Below are 22166 nucleotides of genomic sequence, written 5' to 3'. Positions count from 1 at the left end.
GTCACAAAAAGGTCATAGTAGAGTATGTTAAAAAATTCATAAAAAGTCATAGTATAATATGTCAAAAAATCTAAAAAAGTATGTCAAGAAAATTCATTTTTATAGTTTGTTAAGAAATTCATAGTGTGGGATAATAAAAAAGTCATGAAAAGTCATAAAATGTCATAATATAGTATGTTGAAAAAAGGGATCATGAAGTGATAGTATTGACGTTGCTGGTTTTAACAGCCTAGAACAACAATCTCTTCTTCAAATAAACCACGCACAAATTTGTATGATTTCAATAGACACACAACAACTTGACTTCACATGACTTTTTTACAGCATTGCAACCCTCTGGAGAATGAGGGCTTCGATCCCACTACCTCTCACGTGCGATGCAAGCGCTCTTCCATCTGAGCTAATTCCCCAATGGAAGAGAGAGTAGTACAAAATTCTTGATAAGTATCAAAAACAATACTAAAAAAGTCATAGCATAGTATGTTGAAAAAGTCATAAAATGTCAGAGTAGAGTATCATAGTATTGTACCTATACTATATCACACCTTTTTATGACTTTAATAGACATACCATTCAGTGACTTTTTAGACAAACAATACTTTGACTTTATATGACTTTTTTTTAGAAATGATATACAATGACTTTTTCAACATAATACACAATGAATTTTTTGACTCTTGATGACGTGTTTTGACTGCATTCGACTTTTTACAATAGTGCAACACTCTGGAGAATGTGGGCATCGATCCCACTGCCTCTCGCACGCAAAGCAAGCGCTACTTCCCCAGTAGAAGCAACAAGTAACAACAAAGAAAAATTCACAGTACAGTATGTTGGAAAAAAAAGTCATAAAAAAGTTGGAAAAAGTCATAGTATAGTATGTTGAAAATGGTTGAAAATTAAGTCATGATCTAGTACATTAAAAAAGTCACAAAATGTCATAGTATATTATGTCGAAAAAAATCATAAAAAGTCAAAGTATAGTATGTTGAAAAAAGTTATAGTATATCATGTCAAAAAAACGTGTCAAAACACTTATCTATGTTTACACAATGTGTATTTAAAGCTGATTTATATATATGTACACAGTTGCTCTCCGGACTCAGGACTGTGCGCCAGCACCCCCCGCCCCTCTCTCTTTTTTTTTTTTTCTCTGCACCACCTACACTTTATATCTTTGACTTTATATTTTTGATTTTTGATATTTTATATTGTTATCTTATATTCTTATACTTTTTGTGTCAACGCTGTGAAGGGATTGCTTTAATCTCGTTGCACAAGTACCAAGTACTTGTGTATAATGACAATAAAGGCATTCTATTCTATTCTATTCTATTCTAAAAAAAAAAAAGTCGTAAAAAGTTGGAAAAAGTCATAGTATAATATGTTGATAAAAGCCCAAAACGTCATAGTATAGTATGTTGAAAATAGTTGAAAATAAGTCACGGTATAGTATGTCAAAAAAGTCATTAAAAGTGATGGTATAGTATGTTGACAAATGTCGTAAAAGTCATAATATGTCAAATAGTCATAAAATGTCATGGTGTAGTATGTTAAAAAATGTCATAGAATATTTTGTCAAAAAGTTCTTTTGATAACAGAACAATCTGGAGAATGAGGGCATTGATCCCACTACCTCTCACATGCGAAGCAAGCGCTCTACCATCTGAGCTAATTCCCCTGTGGAAAAAGCAGTAGTCTAAAATTCTCAAGAAATGTCAAAGAAAAGTTATGGAATTGCATGTCAAAGGAATTCATAGTATAGTATGTAAGAAAAAATCATAAAAAAGTTGTAAAAAATCACAGTAAAATTAGTTAACAAATGAGTCATGGTATAGTGTGTCAAAAAAGGCATTAAAAGTGATAGTATAGTATGTCGACAAAAGTCATAAAAGTCATATTATGTCAAATAGTCATAAAATATCATAGCATAGTACGTCCAAAAACTACTAAAAAGTTATGGTATAGTATGTTAATAAAAGTCATAGTATAGTATGTTGAGATAGTCATAAAAAGTCATAGAAGAGTATGTAAAAAAAAGTTATAGTAAAGTATGACAAAAAACTCACAATAAAATTCATAGTAGGGTATGTCGACAAAAGTCATGAAGAGTCATAGTTTAGCATGATGAAAAAGTCATAAAATGTCATGGTGTAGTATGTCAAGAAAAGTCATAGCATAGTATGTCTAAAATCTCAGAAAAAGTAATAGCATGGTATGATGAAAAACTCATAAAAGTCGTAGTATAGTATGTTGAATAAACTGATAAAGAAGTCATAGTATTGACATTGTTGGTTTTAACAGCCTAGAACATTAGTGTTAAATGTTGAAAAAGTCATAGTATAGTATGTCAAAAAAAAAAGTCATGGTATAGTATGTTTAAAAATGTCATAGCATATTATGTCGAAAAAGTCTTAAAGCTATAGTATAGTATGTCAAAATAAAATCATAAAAAGTCATAGTATATAATGTTGAAAAAGTCATAAATACTAAAGTCATAGTGTAGTATGTCAAGAAAATTCATAGTAGAGTATGTCGAAAAAAGTCGTGGTCATAGTATAGTATGTCAAAAAATTCATAAAAAGGTCATAGTATAATATGTCAAAAAATCATAAAAAGTATGTCAAGAAAACTCATAGTATAGCATGTCGACAAAGGTCATAAAAGTCATACCATGTCAAATAGTCAAAAAATGTCACAGCATAGTATGTCAAAAAATGTCATAGTATATTTTGTTGAAAAGTCTTAAAAGCTATAGTATAGAATGTCAAAATATTCCCAAAAAGTCATACAAAGTTGGAAAAAGTCGTTAAAAAAGTGATAGTATAGTATGTCGAAAAACTCATAAAAAGTCATAGTATAGTATGTCAAAAAAAAAAGTCATGGTATAGTATGTTTAAAAATGTCATAGTATATTATGTCGAAAAAGTCTTAAAGCTATAGTATATAGTATGTCAAAAAACATTCATAAAAAAGTCATAGTATATAATGTTGAAAAAGTCATAAATACTAAAGTCATAGTGTAGTATGTCAAGAACATTCATAGTAGAGTATGTCGAAAAAAGTCATAGTATAGTATGTCAAAAAATTCATAAAAGGTCATAGTGTAATATGTCAAAAAATCATAAAATTCATAGTAGAGTATGTCAAGAAAATTCATAGTATAGCATGTCGACAAAGGTCATAAAAGTCATACCATGTCAAATAGTCAAAAAATGTCACAGCATAGTATGTCAAAAAATGTCATAGTACATTTTGTTGAAAAGTCTTAAAAGCTATAGTATAGAATGTCAAAATATTCCCAAAAAGTCATACAAAGTTGGAAAAAGTCGTTAAAAAAGTGATAGTATAGTATGTCGACAAAAGTCATACAAGTCATAGTATGTCAAATAGTCATAAAATGTCATAGCATAGTATGTTAAAAAAAATAATAAAACGTCATAGTATAGTATGTCGAAAAAATAATAAAACGTTATTGTATAATATGTCAAAAAAAAGTCATTGTATAGTATGACGAAAAACTCATAAAAAGTCATAGTATAGTATGTCAAAAAAAAAGTCATCGGCGTTCCACTTGAACCGTTGCAACATATTTACTGGAAACGTAGTACTAAGAAGGCACGTAGTATTATGCAGGATTCTAGTCATCCTGCACACAACCTCTTCTCCCACCTTCCATCAGGGAGACGGTTGCAGAGTATCCCAACGCGCACATCACGTTTTAGGGATAGTTTTTATCCTCAGGTAATCAGGTTGTTGAATGATAGCGCAGCAGGAAGGAGGGCTGGGGTCTGTGTTTAGTCACTTAGCCACTGTTTATTTTGGTGGTTAAATGGTTTTATGTTTTTAACCTATATTATTGTTATTGATTGTTACTGTTGACTGGTGCTGAGAGAGTGCAATAGGGCATACTGTATTTCATTGCTGTGGTACTTGTACTAAAGTGCATATGACAATAAATTTTGAACTGAACTGAACTGAACTGAAAAAAAGTCAGGGTATAGTATGTTTAAAAATGTCACAGCATATTATGTCGAAAAAGTCTTAAAGCTATAGTGCAGTATGTCAAAAAAAATTCATAAAAAGTCATAGTATATATGTTGAAAAGTCATAAATACTAAGTCATTGTGTAGTATGTCAAGAAAATTCATTGTATAGTATGTCGAAAAAGTCTAGTATAGTATGTCAAAAATTCATAAAAAGGTCATAGTATATACGTCAAAAAATCATAAAAAGTATGTCAAGAAAACTCATAGTATAGCATGTCGACAAAGGTCATAAAGTCCTAACCATGTCCAATAGTCAAAAAATGTCACAGCATAGTATGTCAAAAAATGTCATAGTATATTTTGTTGAAAAGTCTTAAAAGCTATAGTATAGAATGTCAAATATTCCCAACAAGTCATACAAAGTGGGAAAAAGTCGTAAAAAAGTGATAGTATAGTATGTCGACAAAAGTCATACAAGTCATAGTATGTCAAACAGTCATAAATGTCAATAGCAGATATGTTAAAAAAAATAATAAAACGTCATAGTAAGTATGTCGAAAATAATAAAACGTTATAGTATAATATGTCAAAAAAAGTCATTGTTAGTATGACGAAAAACTCATAAAAGTCATAGTATAGTATGTTCAAAAAAAAGTCAGGGTATAGTATGTTTAAAAATGTCACAGCATATATGTCGAAAAAGTCTTAAAGCTATAGTATAGTATGTCAAAAAAAATCATAAAAAGTCATAGTATAATGTTGAAAAAGTCATAAATACTAAGTCATAGTGTAGTATGTCAAAAATTCCTAAAAGGTCATAGTATAATATGTCAAAAAATAATTAAAAGTAGTCAGAAAATTCATAGTATAGTATGATCAAAAAGTCATAAAAAGTCATAGTATCGTATGTTAAAAATTCATAAAAAATCATAGTATAGTATGTCACATATCATAAATAGTATGTCAAAAAAGTCATAGTATAGTATGACAAAAAACACATAAAAGTCATAGTATAGTATGTCAAAAAAGTCACAGTATAGTATGTTTTAAAATGTCATAGTATGTTATGTGAAAAAGTCTTAAAGCTACAATATGCCATGTAAAGAAAATTCATAAAAAGTCATAGTATAATGTTGAAAAGTCATAAATGCTAAAGTCACAATGCTACATTATTACTTTTTATGTCAAATAGTCAAAAAATGTCACAGCATAGTATGTCAAAAAATGTCATAGTACATTTTGTTGAAAAGTCTTAAAAGCTATAGTATAGAATGTCAAAATATTCCCAAAAAGTCATACAAAGTTGGAAAAAGTCGTTAAAAAAGTGATAGTATAGTATGTCGACAAAAGTCATACAAGTCATAGTATGTCAAACAGTCATAAAATGTCATAGCATAATATGTTAAAAAAAATGTTTCTGAGAGAAGGTTCTCTGTCTGGAAAAATGGCTTCAGTTGGAGACTTTGTTCAAGTGAAGATTCTTAGAAAAAAGAACACTTAAAGCCCATGTTGCAAGTTAACCACCACTGTTGATTGTTGGGTACAAAAAGCACTCAAGATATGTATATCATTTTTAAAAAGGTCTCCAAATAGTTTTAAAAGTTAGGTTTTGGTCATTTTTGGTATTCGCGGGTTTATGGAGTCAATTCGGCGATGACGTCACTCAAGGGAGTTAAGTCTCAGCCTGGGACTAGAACTACGGAGACTGACTGGGATGAGGAAGAGGAGGAAGAGGAGGAAGAGGAGGAAGAGGAGGAAGAGGAGGAAAGGCCAGCAGCCGAATAATTACCAACCTGACAGACGTGAGAGGGCAAATGAGGAATTGTCAAGATTGTGGGGAAGTCTCCTTCATTTATCTTCTTCATTTATCTCCTTTATTTATATTTATATTAATATTTCTAGCTATATATATAGGCTATCTATGTATATATACATATAAATATGTATTATCTATAATCTGCTGCTGAACACTCCCTTTCTTACACTGTTGTCTTCTTTCTCTCTCGTAACTCTCAATGGTCTCTCTAGGCTGGCTGGCCCTTGTGTGACGTCATGCAATGCATTGTGGGAGAAAAGCAAACCACTGTAAAATATGACCTACTTTTTCGTGTTATTTTACGTTTTGTGATACTTTTTAATATCATATACAGTGGATAACAGTTTAAATGTTTATTACCGACAATCAGTAAGTGCAAATTTGTTGGAAAATTAAACCTGCAACATGGGCTTTAAAGTCAAAATCTACATTTCATGCATTAGGTGACAGGGTTTTCAAATAGTGGAATTTCCAGGAAAAAAACACAACTGTGTGACTTCCTCACATTGGAACCTCGACTCAGCCAGATATTTTGTGGTCCTGGTACTCTGTGCTCATACTCTTGGAGAGCCGCTTGTTTAACCTACAGTCACTGGTTTTCACACATATTGTCTGTCTTATTGATAAACTGAAGGTTTTCTGTCCATATTTTCTGCTAAATGGATATCTACTGCACCGGAAAATCTGAGCATCTCATTTTTAAACAAAGTATTTGTTTAACTGCTGTTCTTGTGAGGTTTGGAAAGAATGCTAAGATGTTTTTGTCACTTTATACTAAGTAGAATCATCAGATCTTTTTTCTGTTATACCATCAGCTCTGCAGCATGCTGGCCTGCATTTTTCAACTTAACCAAATACAGATGTGCTAAGTGCAGGCAAATCTCAAAGTCCACCTCCGCTTCCGCCCCCTTCTTTGATTGGCTGGTGGAAATGGCTGAAGGAAGGGGAGGAAGAATTCTCCACCCAGCTGTAATTTATTTGTTATGCCTTCTGTCTTTGCTTTCTTCACAGAAAACTGTAAGATGGCCTCAGCACATGACAGAGCTGTACTCCAGGCTATGTTCCACCCCACCACCCCCTTCGGAGACATCCCTGGTCTGAACCAAGAGGAGGAATTAATTGATGATGGTGAGCATGAGCTTCTGACTTTGTGTCTCCACATATCACATCACAGCTTTTTACATTCCACAGCATGTCAAACGCATTTCATTCCAGGACTAAAAAAACAGGATAATTTAATCCAAATTGAGTATTGGGTGACATTAGTGTGTTTTCCTGGCCAGGGTACCTGTCAATTGAGTTTGAGTGCTTTTGTAACCTATTTCTATCCCCCTGCCAGACAGTGGCTTTGACACAGAGTTGCTGAAGCAAGTGAAAGAGTTGGAGATGCGGGGTGTCTCTGCAGCAGAGGCTGGGGATTTGCAAGCTGCACTTCAACTGTTTAGCCAGGCAGTCCAGATCCTGCCTCAGCGAGCCTCGGCCTATAACAACCGGGCACAGGCCCTGCGGCTGCAGGGGGACACAGCAGGTACATGCCACCGACTCCATAAGAACCCTTTACACCGCTGTGTGCCAACATATGAAACGCTTGAGTCTCAGGCCAGCATGACATCATATCAGAGCCTGGTCTATCTGATGAACTTTGTCAACAGTGTTACCGTAGAGAATCTGAGATGGTCTTGTGTTAGGTTTGTTGTTTGTGCTGTCAGTCACAGGAGAGCATGGTTGTATGGAATTACTGTAATGGACAGAATTACAGGGATTTGGCTAAAGTCAGACCCGAATCATCGAAAGGTGTAGGGTATACCTTTTGTTCCTTGTATTTTGTACATTCAGTGCATTAGTTACGTTGTCTTTACAAAATTGACAAATGTCATAAGTAATACCAAATGCTATTGTTCATTTTTGTTCATAAGGTTATTAATTAGGCCTGCAACCAATGATTATTGCCATTATAGATTAATCTGTTATTTTATCAATTAATCTATCAGTTGTTTGCTCTAAATGATGTCAGAAAATATTCAGATGTTCAGTTTACTGCCACAGAGGAGTAAAGAAACCAGAAAACGTTTACATAATAACAAGCTAGAATCAGAAATGTTGTAGTTTTATGACTGAAACCAATCATTGCTTATCAAAATAGTTGCAGAATAAATTAATAGTTGTCAAGTAATTGATTACTATTTGCAGCTCAATATCAAACATATCTGGCACATGAGTACAGCTGTGGTGTTTAAATGATCACTTTGTCAATCCCACCATGTCCTCTCTCTCTCTCGATACTGTAGTCACGTTACATGCATCGTTTGATGCTAAAATAGGAGATTCTTTCTAAGGAAGGTGCTTTTCAATTAGTGTGTAAACTGGTGACAGTTGTTCCTGCCGACTTACAAGATCTTCTGAATAACTCTTAAAAACACTGAATAAACAGATCCATCTTTAATCATTTTTGCCCATTACATGTACAATGTTTTGAGGAGATATTCTAACAAATGAACTAAAGAAAATCACATCAAAACCTTTAGAAATTGCAGTTCATGTCCAATTCTTCAAATGTTCATGACAACTTACAAGATCTTCTGAATATTCCCAACAAAACACCTACACTTCTAAATAATTAGCAGAACATGTGAAATGAGCTGCACATTTGCTGAATCACTGCTGTATTCAAGAATGGCAAAACATGACTGTAGTACTAGATTCATCTGAAAATGCCATTGTTAAAGACTTTGTTGTATTGCTGTATTTTTTTGCATGAATGAAAAACACCAGATTGAAAGGTTATAGGCAATTTAATATTATATTAGTTTGATAATTACTGTAATTACTTATGTATTTGACTGTAGCTCTACAAGACTTGGTGCCAATGTAATTCAAAGCAATTTTAGCTACAACCATTGCTCTCTGTATAACATACTGAGTAGCCTGTAACACATTACAAATTGGAAACGTTGAAGACGTGTGCGTGCCTCACAGTGCTCTTCTCTCCTCTCAGGGGCCTTGGGGGACTTGGACCAGGCCATCTCGCTGAGTGGCGGCTCTGGACGAACTGCCTGCCAAGCGCTGGTGCAAAGAGGCCTTTTACGTAGATTAGCGTGCCAGGGTGATGAAGCCAGAGCAGATTTTGAGAGAGCAGCTGCTCTTGGAAGTGAATTTGCTCGACAACAGGCTGTGGCTCTCAATCCGTACGCAGCCCTGTGCAACAAAATGCTGTCAGAGGTGATCAACAAGCTACGAAACCCTGAAGTGTCTGAGATGCTGTAGTTAATGGGGACTGCTTGTTACTTGTACACCTTTTCTGTTATATAAAGTCAGTGGTTGATAAATATATGTTGCTTTTAAAGTCCTTTTCATTCCTATGACTATGATGCTGTCAAATAAATGAGGCCAACTGCACGTCAGATTTATTATACAGTACACACACATAGATAAGCTCTCACTTTGAAGACCTAGAAGTCTAAATTAGACAGTTGTCATCATCAGTAACATGTGCAGCTGTGTCTTATCAAATAACGCGCGTGCGTGTGTTATGTCACGACTCCACTCAGATGAGGTACTTCCGCTCCTCCCCAGTAGATGTCAGTCTTGTCATGTTAAAAACAGTCAACACCAACATCTGCCTCACTAGTTTCATAGAAAAAATTCCTTTCGCCATGAATGAAATAAGATGGATCAAAAAAACTTAGTATGCCAAACAAAGGCATGTGATCTGATATCCCAGAAAATAAGCAACCCTATTAAACACCATACAAATACAGATGTGCGTTTAGTGTCCTTAAAGGGATTATTTAAGTTTAAGCAACTCTACAAATAAACAGATCCATCTTTAAGCATTTTGCCCACTACATGCACAATGTTTAGAGAAGACATTCAAAGAAAATAGTTAAAGAAAATCACATCAAAACCTTTAGAAATTGTGGTTCATGCCCAGTTCGTCTACAGTGTACTGTATGTCTGCAGGGCTTTAGCAAGCAGCAGCTCTGAATTCCCTTTTTGTTCCTCCTGTACAGTAGCTCTATATGCGGAGGATACATTTCACTTGTGAGGGATTCTAAACGTGGCATTGCTCTTGTTGTAGTCCGCCCACTGAGCTCTGGGACTACAAGCATTATCTTTTGTGCTTTACTTCTCCACGTTTATCTCTGGCCTCTTCTAGGCAGGCTAAAGCCACTGGCTCAGTGTGCTCCTCTCTCTCGTAGAAGGAGCAGGTTTTCAGGTGATCTGACATGGAAGGCGTGTTGCTGAAGCTCCATTTGTCCACGGAAGAAAACCCAGAACTGAACTCCCAAACCTGTAAAACACAGAGACAGAACCGGAGTTGGTGTAGGAGGCTTGTGTCACGTATCTATCAACTGTACTGCAGCGATGGTCACAAGGATGCATTTATTTTCCATGCCCATGGAATCTAGATCGCAGAGTATTTTTATCACATGTTGGGACGTAATGTTATTTCTGTGTCCAACCGTTAAAAATTTAAACAAATGATGCCCTTCATTGAGGAGCAAATACCCAGCTGTTGCCTTCCAAGTCTTATCAGCATCTTGTTTCCATGAATGATCACTTCTTACTTGTTATGGCAGCACTGTGTTTACTGGCTGCGAGGCCTCACGTCATTCTACATTAGTGATATCATCGGCATGCTCTTTGTCTCATGATCACTGCAGTACAGAGAGAGTAAATATAAAAATACACAAGTATGCATTCATATCCTTTATCACCTCCAGCAGAGAGGTTATATTTCTTACCACATGTGTAGGTTTGTTTGTCAGTGGGATATTAGGCAAACACACAAAGATAGTTAGTTAGTTTAGCATAGTTATGTGCTATACGGTAATTTACTCTACATTTAGGCTTTGGTTAATCACTATGAAAAAACTGCCTAAACAACTTGTCTGCCATTTTACATATTTTTCTTTTATCCTATTTTCACCAAGTTTTAATACATAACATATTTGTATGAGCCAACAATAGATTTTCGTTGTATTGTTTTCTCCTTTGCCTTTCTAGTTGCCACATTTTTGTAGTGTAGTTAATGACCCCATGTACCTTAAGTGACCTTCCACATTTGATGGCACTGCAGCAAGATGATGAATTTAAATAGCCATAGCTCAGTGGTCAGGAGTCTGAACCGCTTAAAATGTCATCATTACACCGTAGCAGCGCTCGTAATTCCAGACAGGATTTGGATAATCTCCAAAAATCAGCTGGGAGCGTCCTCGAGGCTCAGACCGCTGGCATCCTTGTCGCCAAGCAGACTGAGCAATGGGGTCCAAGGTATGGCGTAGTGGTCTACTCTAAATCCCTCACGCTGAATCTTTCTACTGTCAACAATCAAATAAAGAAACAATATTTACATTATTTTTATTTACACAATTATATAAATGTAAATTATGGAAGCTATCACCTAGTTAGCATATTATATATACATACATACATATACTGTATATATACACAGGTATATATATATACATACATACATATGATTTTGAAAATCAACGGCCGCTGTCTAGAAGACATGTAAGTGCCTTCTATATATATATATATATATATATATATATACATATACGTGTGTGTGTGTGTGTGTGTGTAGAAGTGCCTTCTAAAAGAGTTATACTATGGAACAAAATCCGCACATTGCAACCAACAAACTAAACTAAATTGTAGTTCAGGTCTTGTTTCTGTAGCTTAGACAACAAAATGCCTGACCCCAATGTAGAAGCTGTTTGATAAGGACACAGAAAAAGATTGCAAATATCTGATGGCTGCTTTAGTAGGAACCCATTAACTGTTGCCAACGAGGCTGTGATTCAGTTTGTAATATTGTTAGAAAGAACTAGGGCGAGTCTGGAGAGTGTTTACGAGGCAGCAGCTGTCATGCTGTATGAATGACTGACATTTTCCAGTGACAGTAAACAGAATGGGGCCAGACACTGAAGGTAAACTGATACTGAAGTCTGGCCCTGTGTACACTTTCCCTTCCCTGTGCACAAGGTTGTGATCAAAATAATATATAAGAGGGAATGTTAGCACTCATTCAGGCAAATAAATATAAGAATGTTATAATTCTCTGTTAACAGAATGGATTCAGTCATGCATATATTAAGGATACTTGCTTTCTTTCGACATTTCCAGGAGCTTCCCCCGTGGGAATATGTCTTTTTCTCCCACTTGAGGGAGACCATCCCTCTCTCCTGCAACAATGCGACACACACTTGTCTCATCAGACGGGAGACTTGGGACAGCTGAGATAATGTGAAACTGTCAAGGTAAGCAGCAATGTACTGGAGGAGCTCCAGGGGCAGGCTGCTTATGGAATCCACATTATCTGCGCCGTGTGTCTGAGAGCTCGAGGTTTTCCCTCCTTCACAGAACAGTGAAGGCACTTCTGGCTGTAGGACAAAGGCGCTGACATCTTGACAGTATTTGATTGTAGCCTTTTGACCTGCAGGGTGAAACCTCGTCTTGGTGAAAGCACAGCCGAGGTACGCTAAGGGACAGCGCTGTTGGAACCAGCCGTTGAGAGAGGCCTGTATGTCAGAGTGCACATTCCTGAAATGAGAGCGGCATTCGTCGCGACGAAAGAAGTGGCCACACATGTAGCTGAAGGCTGAACTGATTCTGTTGTGTCTTCTGGTGACACATTCGGCTTCGACACTAACATGAAGCCTATGAGGTTTGTCTGCGATGACATCAGCAAGCGATGCATCTCTATTGAAAGGAGCCGAGGCAAAGTTGTATGTTTGTGTTCCTGTGTCCACATAAAGACCATCTCTCCCCACACTTTCTGAGATTAAATGTCCTTTCAGTTCTTTTTCCAGAGAGAGCAGGAGTGTGGCGCTAACCTCGTCACACTTTGGGAGATCCTCCACTGACACGCCCAAATCTGCGGTGTCGACGCCGGCTCTGGTCTTGACCTTCTGTGAAGGGTCCTTCAGATAACTTTGCTTGGCTCGATAGCTGGTTGGAACATTAAACGTGCGGACAGTTTGAACTGCAATGGGCTCCAGCTTCCCATAAACAAAATCCTTTTCTCTCGGGGTGCAAGCAGCAAGTTGGCCAAAGTTAATCAGCATTGCCCCGTTGTGCACCAAATACATATTATAGTCACCAATGTTGAATTCCTTGCTCAACCTGGCAAGGACCCCGTCTTGCCACGGCGCGAGGCCCGTTTCACCACCGACGCCTGGGGCAGCAGCAGCATTCTCTTGGCTTAGGTGTGAGTTTCTGGGCTCACCATGAACGTTTGATGGTTCTTTCTCTTCCTTTGCTTTTTCCTTTTCCTCCCTCTTATTCAGGTTTTTGACAGTTTGCTTGCATCCCTCCATCTCCTTGTTGAATATTTTCTCCCAGGAGCTGTAGTTCTGAATACCCTCCATGCTGTTTACCAAAGCATCCCTCTCCGCTCGGCTCAGTTCTCTTTCCTCCATCCTTGTGCAGCCATTTTCTGTAAATTCAACACAATCTATGGAACAGGTCGCTTCTTCTGCAGGACTGTTGACTGCAGCAGAAGCCTCCTGAAGGTCAGGATCCTCCAACATCAACTCAGGAAAAAGGTTCTTCATTTTGAGGGATCGAAACAGAAGGTCTTGGTCTCTGGTAGCCAGAGCGACATCGAGGTTTTCTTCAGTTTCAGGGCTTTCTGAGATATTTTTGTAGAAGGTCAGATCAGTTTCTGAAACAGGCCATCGGGTCCACTCTTGAGAGCAGCAGACCACACTGGCGGGACAGACCTCCAGGTGTTTGGCCAGCCTGTGGCGCAGCATTGTAAGAGGACATCCATAGTTGACATTGATGCAGGGGACCAGCTCATTGGGACAGAGGAGCTGGTGCTCCTCTTGCTTGCACATATGGAAGGTGGCGCCACAGTTTTTACGACACTTGATGATGATGCATGAGACCGAGATCTGCACCGGAACCTGACAGTGGACACTGTGACACTGCTCACAGTGCTCATGATGGCTCACAGTCATCGTTCTGCTCTTCACCTTTAGAGAGAAATAGCACAAAGGAGGTGACATTTCTGTGTTGTGCCAAATTAAAAGCTTTACTATCTTTGCTGTTGGGTGAGAACGTTTTTTTGTTTGAGGAAATTAAAAAAAAACTTTTTTATCCAGAACAGAGAAGGTGGTGAATTTAGTTCTGACATACAGAATTTAAATGAATAGTTGATATGGGTTAAGTTAATTTTAAATTTTAATTTTTAAATGTACAATAGAATAAATTAGCATTAACATACAAAGAGAGATATATCTTAAGCGAAACAAAATACTTTTTCAAAACACAAATGACTGTGTTTAAGTAAATAAAGAGTGAACAACTGGAACAATAGGAGTCAAATGTCTTACCCTTTCCTCTCTGTGCCGGTCACCTTGTGTTTGCTGCCCCCCCCCCCCCCCGAGTAACCTCTATGTGTGGACTTTAAATAGAACAACAGAGGGTCAGGCGGGCCAGTGGGACGGGGCACCATTGTCCCTCAGCCATTAAGAGGCGAGGTCAAGTTACAGCCTCCACCTCTGCTTCATTGTGAGAGGGTGGTGATAACAGCCGCTTATCCACGTCCTCGACCGTTTAACGACGTTCAAACACGTCAACATCTTGACATGTGCAGCGGCGTCTGTGTATATACGCTGTGGTAATGTTTGTCTTTACACATCCTATCAGATTGATAGCAACATATGAAAATAATAGTTGATTAAATTAAACTAAAGCACTTAGATAGATAGATAGATAGATAGATAGATAGATAGATAGATAGATAGATAGATAGATAGATAGATAGATAGATAGATAGATAGATGTTTATTGATCCCAAGAAAAATGGGAAATTCCTGTGTTACAGCAGCAAATTCAGTCACAAATTGCACAAAAATATAAATATAAATGAAATACTAGGAAAAATATACATACATACAATATACATGAAATAATAATACGAATAAGTAAAAAGAACAAATACTTGAATATGTACAGGATGGGGGAAGAAAAATGTGCAACTGCTTAAATAATATGCTAAAATGTAAATATTATTTAAGCAGTTGCACATTTTTGTTAGGACACTTAGTTAGGACACAATGTTTTTAAAACCAAACGTTTCTCTGATTGCCGTTTTTATTTAAAGTGCCGGCATGATTAATTATGATTGTGATGATGATTGTTGGACCATGTGCATATTTGTCCTGATCCGTGTCCTCCACTAGGTGTCAGTCACACACTTTCAAGATGTCAAACAACATTTGTCCAGCGGCAACAGTCAACTGCTGCTGTCAGACAGAATTAACAACACGGATTGGTGGAATTCTTTAGGGTTACAATGCATGATCAAACAGGTATTTTTCATGATGTTTTGAAACTGTCGCTTCATTTAAATTCCTATCAAGCCTGTGCATCTGCTATGTCCTCGTTTGAACTATGACTTGACGCAGTTTTAGTGCCCATGTGTATGTTTTTAAGTTAAATTAGCTGGAGGGATATGTGTCTTCATCAAGTGATGTTTCGACTCAACATGGAAACAGGCATTTTTTACACCTTGTATCAATATGAAACAAGCACAAATAATTGCCTCTTTTCTCAAAACCTCAGTCGGTGGTGTAATAACTTAAAGCTCTGCTGCTCCACAACAGCACTAGTTAACACATCTGAATACTATACAACGCATAGCACTGATTCCAAACTACAAATTGTATACAAAAAGGTGAACACCTTTATTTCTGTGTTGTTTTTCATTCATTCCAGATGTGCAAAATAGTGGGGCATTGATCCAGTCTGGCTGAACTGTCGTCCTGTCCACTCCCCCACATCACCCTGCTAACACCTCCTGAAACCCAGTTTCAACCCCTTGTAAAATGTGCTCGATCCACACTCAGAATCTGAAAGTCTTTATGCTACTTTTCTTTTGGTCACCTGGCACAGATTACAATGAACAGCTTATCTGAGGCAGCTGCTTTGCTCTTTATGGGCTCTGCAATCAGCATACATTTCAGAGAGAGAGAGAGAGAGAGAGAGAGAGAGAGAGAGAGAGAGAGAGAGAGAGAGAGAGACTTTGGTGTAAAAAGTCTTGTTGCTATGAAGCAGCAGCACAGAGGATTTGTTGAGGTTAGTTTACTTAAGTACAGTTATAAATGTGCTTTAAAGCAGGTGTAGGAATAAAAAATCAATTGCTGTTAAATTTACAAATACCATTTTCAGCAAACTCTTGTTTGATTTAAAAGGAATCTGCGTTGTTGTTGTCAAAACTTTATTAAAGACGATGGTTTATGTTATGTTATCTAAAACCTGGCTTTTTGCATCGATTCACTACATCGTTGTTGGTGATTAGCAGACTACGATGTTTTATACAGGGCCGGTAAGGTAAGACTCATTCTGGAGTTTCAGGCCTTAGACCGGCCCACTTCACTTTACGACTGAGTTTATTAAAACAATGTGGTTAAAACCTTTGTATAGAAGTCTGCAATAGCGCACTGTTCTCTTGTAATTCTGTGTATTTCTGTAAAACATCATGTCAAATCCAGTGGCCAACACAGTAAGTGTTGCTTCACTATTTAGATTTATTATGGTGACATCTTTACAAAATCACAGTGATGTTCAGCAATATCAGAATCGATCAGATATCCAAACTTCGAAAGGAAATTAAAAAATATATCTCTTTTATCCCCTTCCGTCCCCTTCCTACTTCTGATGATAAGCATAACACTAGTAACATTGGGGCGTATAATGTGGTTATGTTGTAACTAATCTTTGTTTTAAAATGTGTTGTATTCCCACCAAATATCCCCTTTTTACAAAGCTTTCCAAATCAAGTAAGTTTCATCAGTGTGGATTGTCTGGCGTCATTGATTATCTCTACACCATGTAGACCTGAAAAATACCCAGAAATATAAATCAAGAGTATGGTGCATTTCTTATACTGTTTATGGGACCACAAAATTTCACAGAAGTAGCCTCTGGAGAAAGTTCTAACTCGGATGTACATTGTCCAATCTGCCCCATATTTCTCATGCTTGAATAAAGTCCCAGTCTGAGGACATCTTCATGCCTTGACATATAGTGTACAGTACAGAACCTACAGTGGAATTTGAGGGCTCTTTCATCGCTGCTTGCGGCTTTATTTGGCATTGTATTGAAGATTTTCAGCCACACAAATATGCCAATGTTAAAGGAATAGTTTGACATTTTGGGAAATACGCTTATTTACTTTCTGGCAAGGAGTTAAGCTTTATTTATGGTCCTGTGGAGGCTCCACGCAGAGCTTTCATCGTAGCCTACGTAGATGGTGTGAACTTTTTACCTGTGCGTTGCTGTGTGCGTCGATCCAATAGCAGAGCAGCAGGTGTATGTGTGCGTGTGTCGTGTGAGAGAATGAGGCGATTATCTTCGGCTCGAGTAGCGACTCTAGAGTCATAGTGAGAGAATCTAAGTGTCTCCCCTCTTCTTTCAGAACACTTTGGGAAATCTGCAGCAGGAGAAGTTAACCCTCTCCTTGATGTCATGTTGTTTATGGAGAAGGAGAACCAGGAAATGAGTTGGGGGGGATATGCAAGCCCACCAAGCCACGACCAGGCGGCGTGCGTCACGGCAACGTGTAGTCACAGTTTTTGAGAGGTGCACGTCAGGCTATGACGTAGGGTCTGGCGTGGGGTATGGCATAGGGTACGGCATAGGGTATGGCGTGGGGTCTGGCGTAGGGCACGGAGTAGGGTACGGCGTGGGGTCTAGCGTTGGGTTTGGCGTAGGGTACGACATAGGTTACGGCATAGGGTATGGCGTAGGGTATGGCGTGGGGTCTGGCGTGGGGTCTGGCGTAGGGCACGGAATAGGGTACGGCGTGGGGTTTTGCGTGGGGTCTGGTATGGGGTCTGGCATAGGGTCTGGCATAGGGTCTGGCAAAGGGTCCGGCGTGGGGTCCGGCATGGGGTCTGGCATGGGGTCTGGCGTAGGGTCCAGGGTCCGGTGCAGGTCCGGCGTAGGGTTAGCTTAACTGATCATAAATACTAAGAACGGGTAAATCTCACTTATTAACACATTATCTTGTTATATGTCGAATGCGTATTAAATTAGTAATTAGCAATTTTACAGAAATTATGTGCCACACTATTTTTGGCTTGGTGCTGCAGCCATAAACCCAATGTAGAACGGTGAATTGCCATTTTTCCCCTTTGGTTTTTGTATGGTTAAACATTGAGATAAAGCATGTTGGTAGGTTGACTTTGTAACCTTTGGACGGACTAGCTAGAGAATTAGCATTTAATACAATTCATTTGAACACTCAGTTTGAGCTCTTATGCAACCCGGCAACTCAAAAAGGGGATAATTACAGCTTGTCCATTTTCTGTAGCATGGATTTCTGCAATTCTGAAGCTATGGGTTAATGATTCATGCAAGCTCCATTTCATTTAACTGATTTAATGTTCTGAGATGTGACTGGACAGCTTTAGATGGCAGAGAAAAAAAAAAAAGTCAAACTTGATTAATATTCAAGGCATTCAAAAGCTGTCAGCACACAGCAGGACTAATAAAAGCTTCACTGGTTTCAAGTTTTATATTGAAGTTTGGCCTGCTTCTACCAACACACCAAGCACCAAGTGCATCCTTATACGGTCTGCAGAGGTTCCTATAAATCTCACCCAATTCTCAGAGTTTCCCTTCTTATTGCCATTCCTTTTACAGATTGCCTCCATCTTGGGATTTCCATCTAGTTTATTATACCTGGCAAAACATATTAATAAGGCCAAACTATTGGGGCGACATAGAGAAATATGTTCTACTGCTGACTTTCCAGAGACCCGGGAAACTGTGTTGGTATACAGTGTGTATTACAGAGCTCGGCCCATCAGAGGCCTATAAATAACCTGTAGATTGCTATGAAAATGCATTATGAAAAGGAAAAATGTTTTAACTCAAAGCGGAGCTTAATTATTGTATGAGTTTGAAACTGAGAAACCCGATACTGGATAAGCAGACGAAGATGGACGGATGGAGACCAAATACTGCATTCTTTAAAAGGATTGCATGTTTTGGCTCATATGAATATAATTCAAACATGAAGAGACCATTAATCTTGAGCCCCTAGGATAATGTTATAAGTCTTGACAATTACTTAAGGAACATTATTTAGTAGTGTGTTGTTGACATGAGTGTACTGATTTGTATATTATACAATATGTTAGAAATTAGTCATTCTATATTAGTTTAGATCAAGTCAATTGAAAACTATATTAAACATTTTTAGTCAAATTCCCCCGCTCCAGCCTCTCCAATAATGGAATTTGCAGTTTTTCTATATTTTATATGGCTATCAACTGAATATCTTTGAGTCTTGACTGTTGCTCAGACAAGACATCTAAAGATGTCACCTTGGGCTTTGGAAAAGAGTAAATGATTAATTTAAGAAATTATCAACAATGAATTGATAGTAATAACACAAATTTACATTTTATTACCAAGCACCTTTCAAGTCACCCAAGGACACTTTATAAAACAGTCAAAATGAAATCAATAATAATAATGATAATCACAAAAGAACAACAACTCCGCAACAGAGATGGAAGGATGGGGGGCGGGGGGGTAGTCTGGAGATGGTTTTGAAACGTGTCAAAACAGAGAAAACAGAGGGTGGAGTTAAAAGTTCCAGCCTGATTTTTTACCTCAGCAACAGAGAATATAATAAAATCAGGGATGGACCATTTAGATAGGAAACAATACATACATATATTTACATACGTATATATAAAAGTGTGTATATATGACGTTGAACTGTATATGGTTGTGTACAGTACATACGATGTGCTTGTGCTTAAAAGTTCTACACTGTAGTCAAATGTGAATGTAGCACGTGTTAATTCATGTCATGTGAATTCAGCAGATTTGAAATATTGTTTCACATGTGATTAAACCACTTTTTCTTTTATTGCAAGGGCTTCTTCTCCTTGTCCTGGTCTATGTAAGGTCTATTTAACTCATTACAGCTAGAAACCCTCTCCATCATCTTAAAGCACATAACCTGACACTGCACATCACCTCAGAACTGTAGGATGCCATTAGTAAACTCCTTTGGAGGATCATCCCACGAGCCCCTTCTGGACTGCATATGGTTTGCCAAGAATAGGAAAGAAAACTTCACACCTAGTTTTCACCTTCTCATTATAGAGCCCCTGTTCTTCCTTTCATTTAATTGAGAGGGTGTCATACATGTTTCCTTTAAATCCCTGTGCAGTTCAACTCTCCAGCCTCCTGTCGGCCCTGACTGAGTAAAAACGAGACTGTTTGTTAACCCTGAACAATGAACATGCAAATGTTTATGGGCGTATCAATTTAGCTTCCAGACTTTCTGCACCCAATGTTCTGCTTTTAATTACAAAGACTAATTAAAAGTATCTTGTAATGAAGTCTGTGTAGGTTCCCCCCCCCCCCAGGGAAGCATACTTTCTGTCATTGTGCATCATTAATGGAGAATATGCCAAAGAATGACAAAGTCCAAACAATTGGTAATGAGACATTTCACTCAACTTGTTTTCTTAATGTCGGGTGCTGGTAACTGCTAAGAGATGGGGGGACACAGTGTGGGGGACGTTTTTAGCACCAAGTCGTTTCATGGCCAGTATACAGCCATAATAAATGATAGATCATATAAAATTCATGAAAGTAGTAAAAAAGCGTGTTGTAGACAAGTTAAATAATAAAGTGCACTGAAGTCATTTACCAGCTCCTGCAGGAGGAACTTTTATATATACAGTATAATGTGCACATCCAAAGTCGTCCTTGTCACATGCACACTCACGTGGTCTCACCTGAATTCTACACAGAGGTTTAAAAAAGGTGAAATAACCCATTTAAACGCAATCCTTGCCATACCTCAACATGCATGCTCTATTTTTGACTCTCTGCCTGTGTGTTGTCCAGTGTGGCTCGCCTGGTTGTATACGAGTGTCTGTGTAAGTGTGTGTTTTTGTGTGTGTGTGTTACATTTGTTATCTGTAAGCTTGGCATCTGTCTGGGTTTAACAGTTTGCTGCCATACAAATGTCAGGAGAGCACAAGCTGTACTGGCACTCAGATAGAAGTGTGGAGGAAAACTGTGTGGTTTTATATTTCCCCTCATATACATTAAGTACTGTATGCCCTATACCACAAAATTACACAGTAATGAACCTGCATGTGTCACATTTTGGGTAGAGTAAAACCGAGACAGACAGATATGTTACAGTTATAACAAGCAAGCTGACAGAAGCACATGTCTGACATTTCCACATAAAGAGGCTATGGTTACGGTGTGGTCAGTGTTGTCATTGTCATTTAAAGTGATGTTTTTGTCTATCTGACAAACATTCTTTCTCCTTTCAGCTCTTCTTTTTTCTTCAGTTCCTGAGAAAAATATCGGGGTCTTTTGCTGCCACTTTGTTAATATCTTTGCCTGATTTACCAGAGCTTGTCTGCAGAGGAGTGCCTACAGAGGGTAAATGAGAGAGGTGAGTCTGGCCCATACTGGAAATGTGCTGTAACAACAAACAGGGATCTAGAAGAGGCTTAGAAGCTCCACAGAGCTGCAAAATATCATCATTAAGCCTTCCAAGTTGTTATTTGATTCATTGTTACTGTAATATATGAGTGTAGGTTCGGCTGTGGATTAGTGGTAGAGCGGTTGCCTGCCGATTGGAAGGTTGGTGGTTTGATGCTGTCCCTGAAGTCCCATGTTGAAGTGTCCTTGGGCAAGACACTGAACTCTGAGTAAATGTGAGTGAGTGTTTATCTGAGGAGCACCTTGTATGGCAGCCACAGTGTGTGACTGGTTTCTGTAATATGTAAAAGTGCTATGAATAGTTCTTAGGACTAGAAGAGCGCTATATAAGAACCGGCCATTTAATAATGGGGATTACAATTTAAAAACCCAGTTAATATTTCTTGTTTTACCACATGTATTTCTGCATTCACATTTGTATTATTTTACTTTAATCTACGGTGATCACACTGTTTTTTTTGATAGATAGTTTTTTCAGGCCTTTATTTCCACAGGAGAGATTAAGAGATGAAAGAACAGAGGGGGAATGACATGCAGCAAGAAACGCAGGTTGGGATCAAACCCATGGCCGCTGCATCAAGGGTTAACCCTCTATATAAGTGCGCCTGCTCTACCACCTGAGCTAACCCGGCCACAAGTGATCACACTTTTAAGGAGACCTAATGTATACTGTTTTCAGGTACATATTTGCATTTTGTGTTTCAACTAGAACTAGAAGATGTGTACATGCTTTGATGTAAAAAAAAAAAGAATTGCTGGCTGCTGCACCTTATCCACTTCTGAGAATCTGAGACGTTCTGTTGGAGCACTGTCTCTTTAAACCCCCCCTCCCGAAAAAGCCCAGTCTCCTC

At 37.9% G+C, this 22166-nt stretch overlaps 2 protein-coding genes across 2 annotated transcripts; one reads left to right on the top strand and one right to left on the bottom strand.

The window, feature by feature from the left end:
- The first annotated feature begins 6710 nt into the window (after positions 1–6710).
- On the top strand, positions 6711–9201 carry ttc36 (tetratricopeptide repeat domain 36). The gene is made up of 3 exons (XM_032510381.1): positions 6711–6933; positions 7145–7333; positions 8801–9201. The coding sequence occupies exons 1-3, from the start codon at positions 6789–6791 to the stop codon at positions 9067–9069; spliced, it is 603 nt and encodes a 200-aa protein (XP_032366272.1). The 5' UTR covers positions 6711–6788; the 3' UTR covers positions 9070–9201.
- On the bottom strand, positions 8891–14180 carry LOC116685206 (F-box only protein 40). Its single transcript, XM_032510379.1, has 3 exons — positions 14151–14180; positions 11919–13790; positions 8891–10096 (listed from the first exon to the last, which is right to left on the bottom strand). The coding sequence occupies exons 2-3, from the start codon at positions 13773–13775 to the stop codon at positions 9914–9916; spliced, it is 2040 nt and encodes a 679-aa protein (XP_032366270.1). The 5' UTR covers positions 13776–13790; positions 14151–14180; the 3' UTR covers positions 8891–9913.
- Positions 14181–22166: the final 7986 nt, after the last annotated feature.

This window comes from Etheostoma spectabile, chromosome 3 (assembly GCF_008692095.1).
Source record: "Etheostoma spectabile isolate EspeVRDwgs_2016 chromosome 3, UIUC_Espe_1.0, whole genome shotgun sequence".
Lineage (NCBI taxonomy): Eukaryota > Metazoa > Chordata > Actinopteri > Perciformes > Percidae > Etheostoma > Etheostoma spectabile.
Note: the sequence above shows the minus strand (reverse complement) of the source record. Positions and strands in the feature narration are given on the sequence as shown.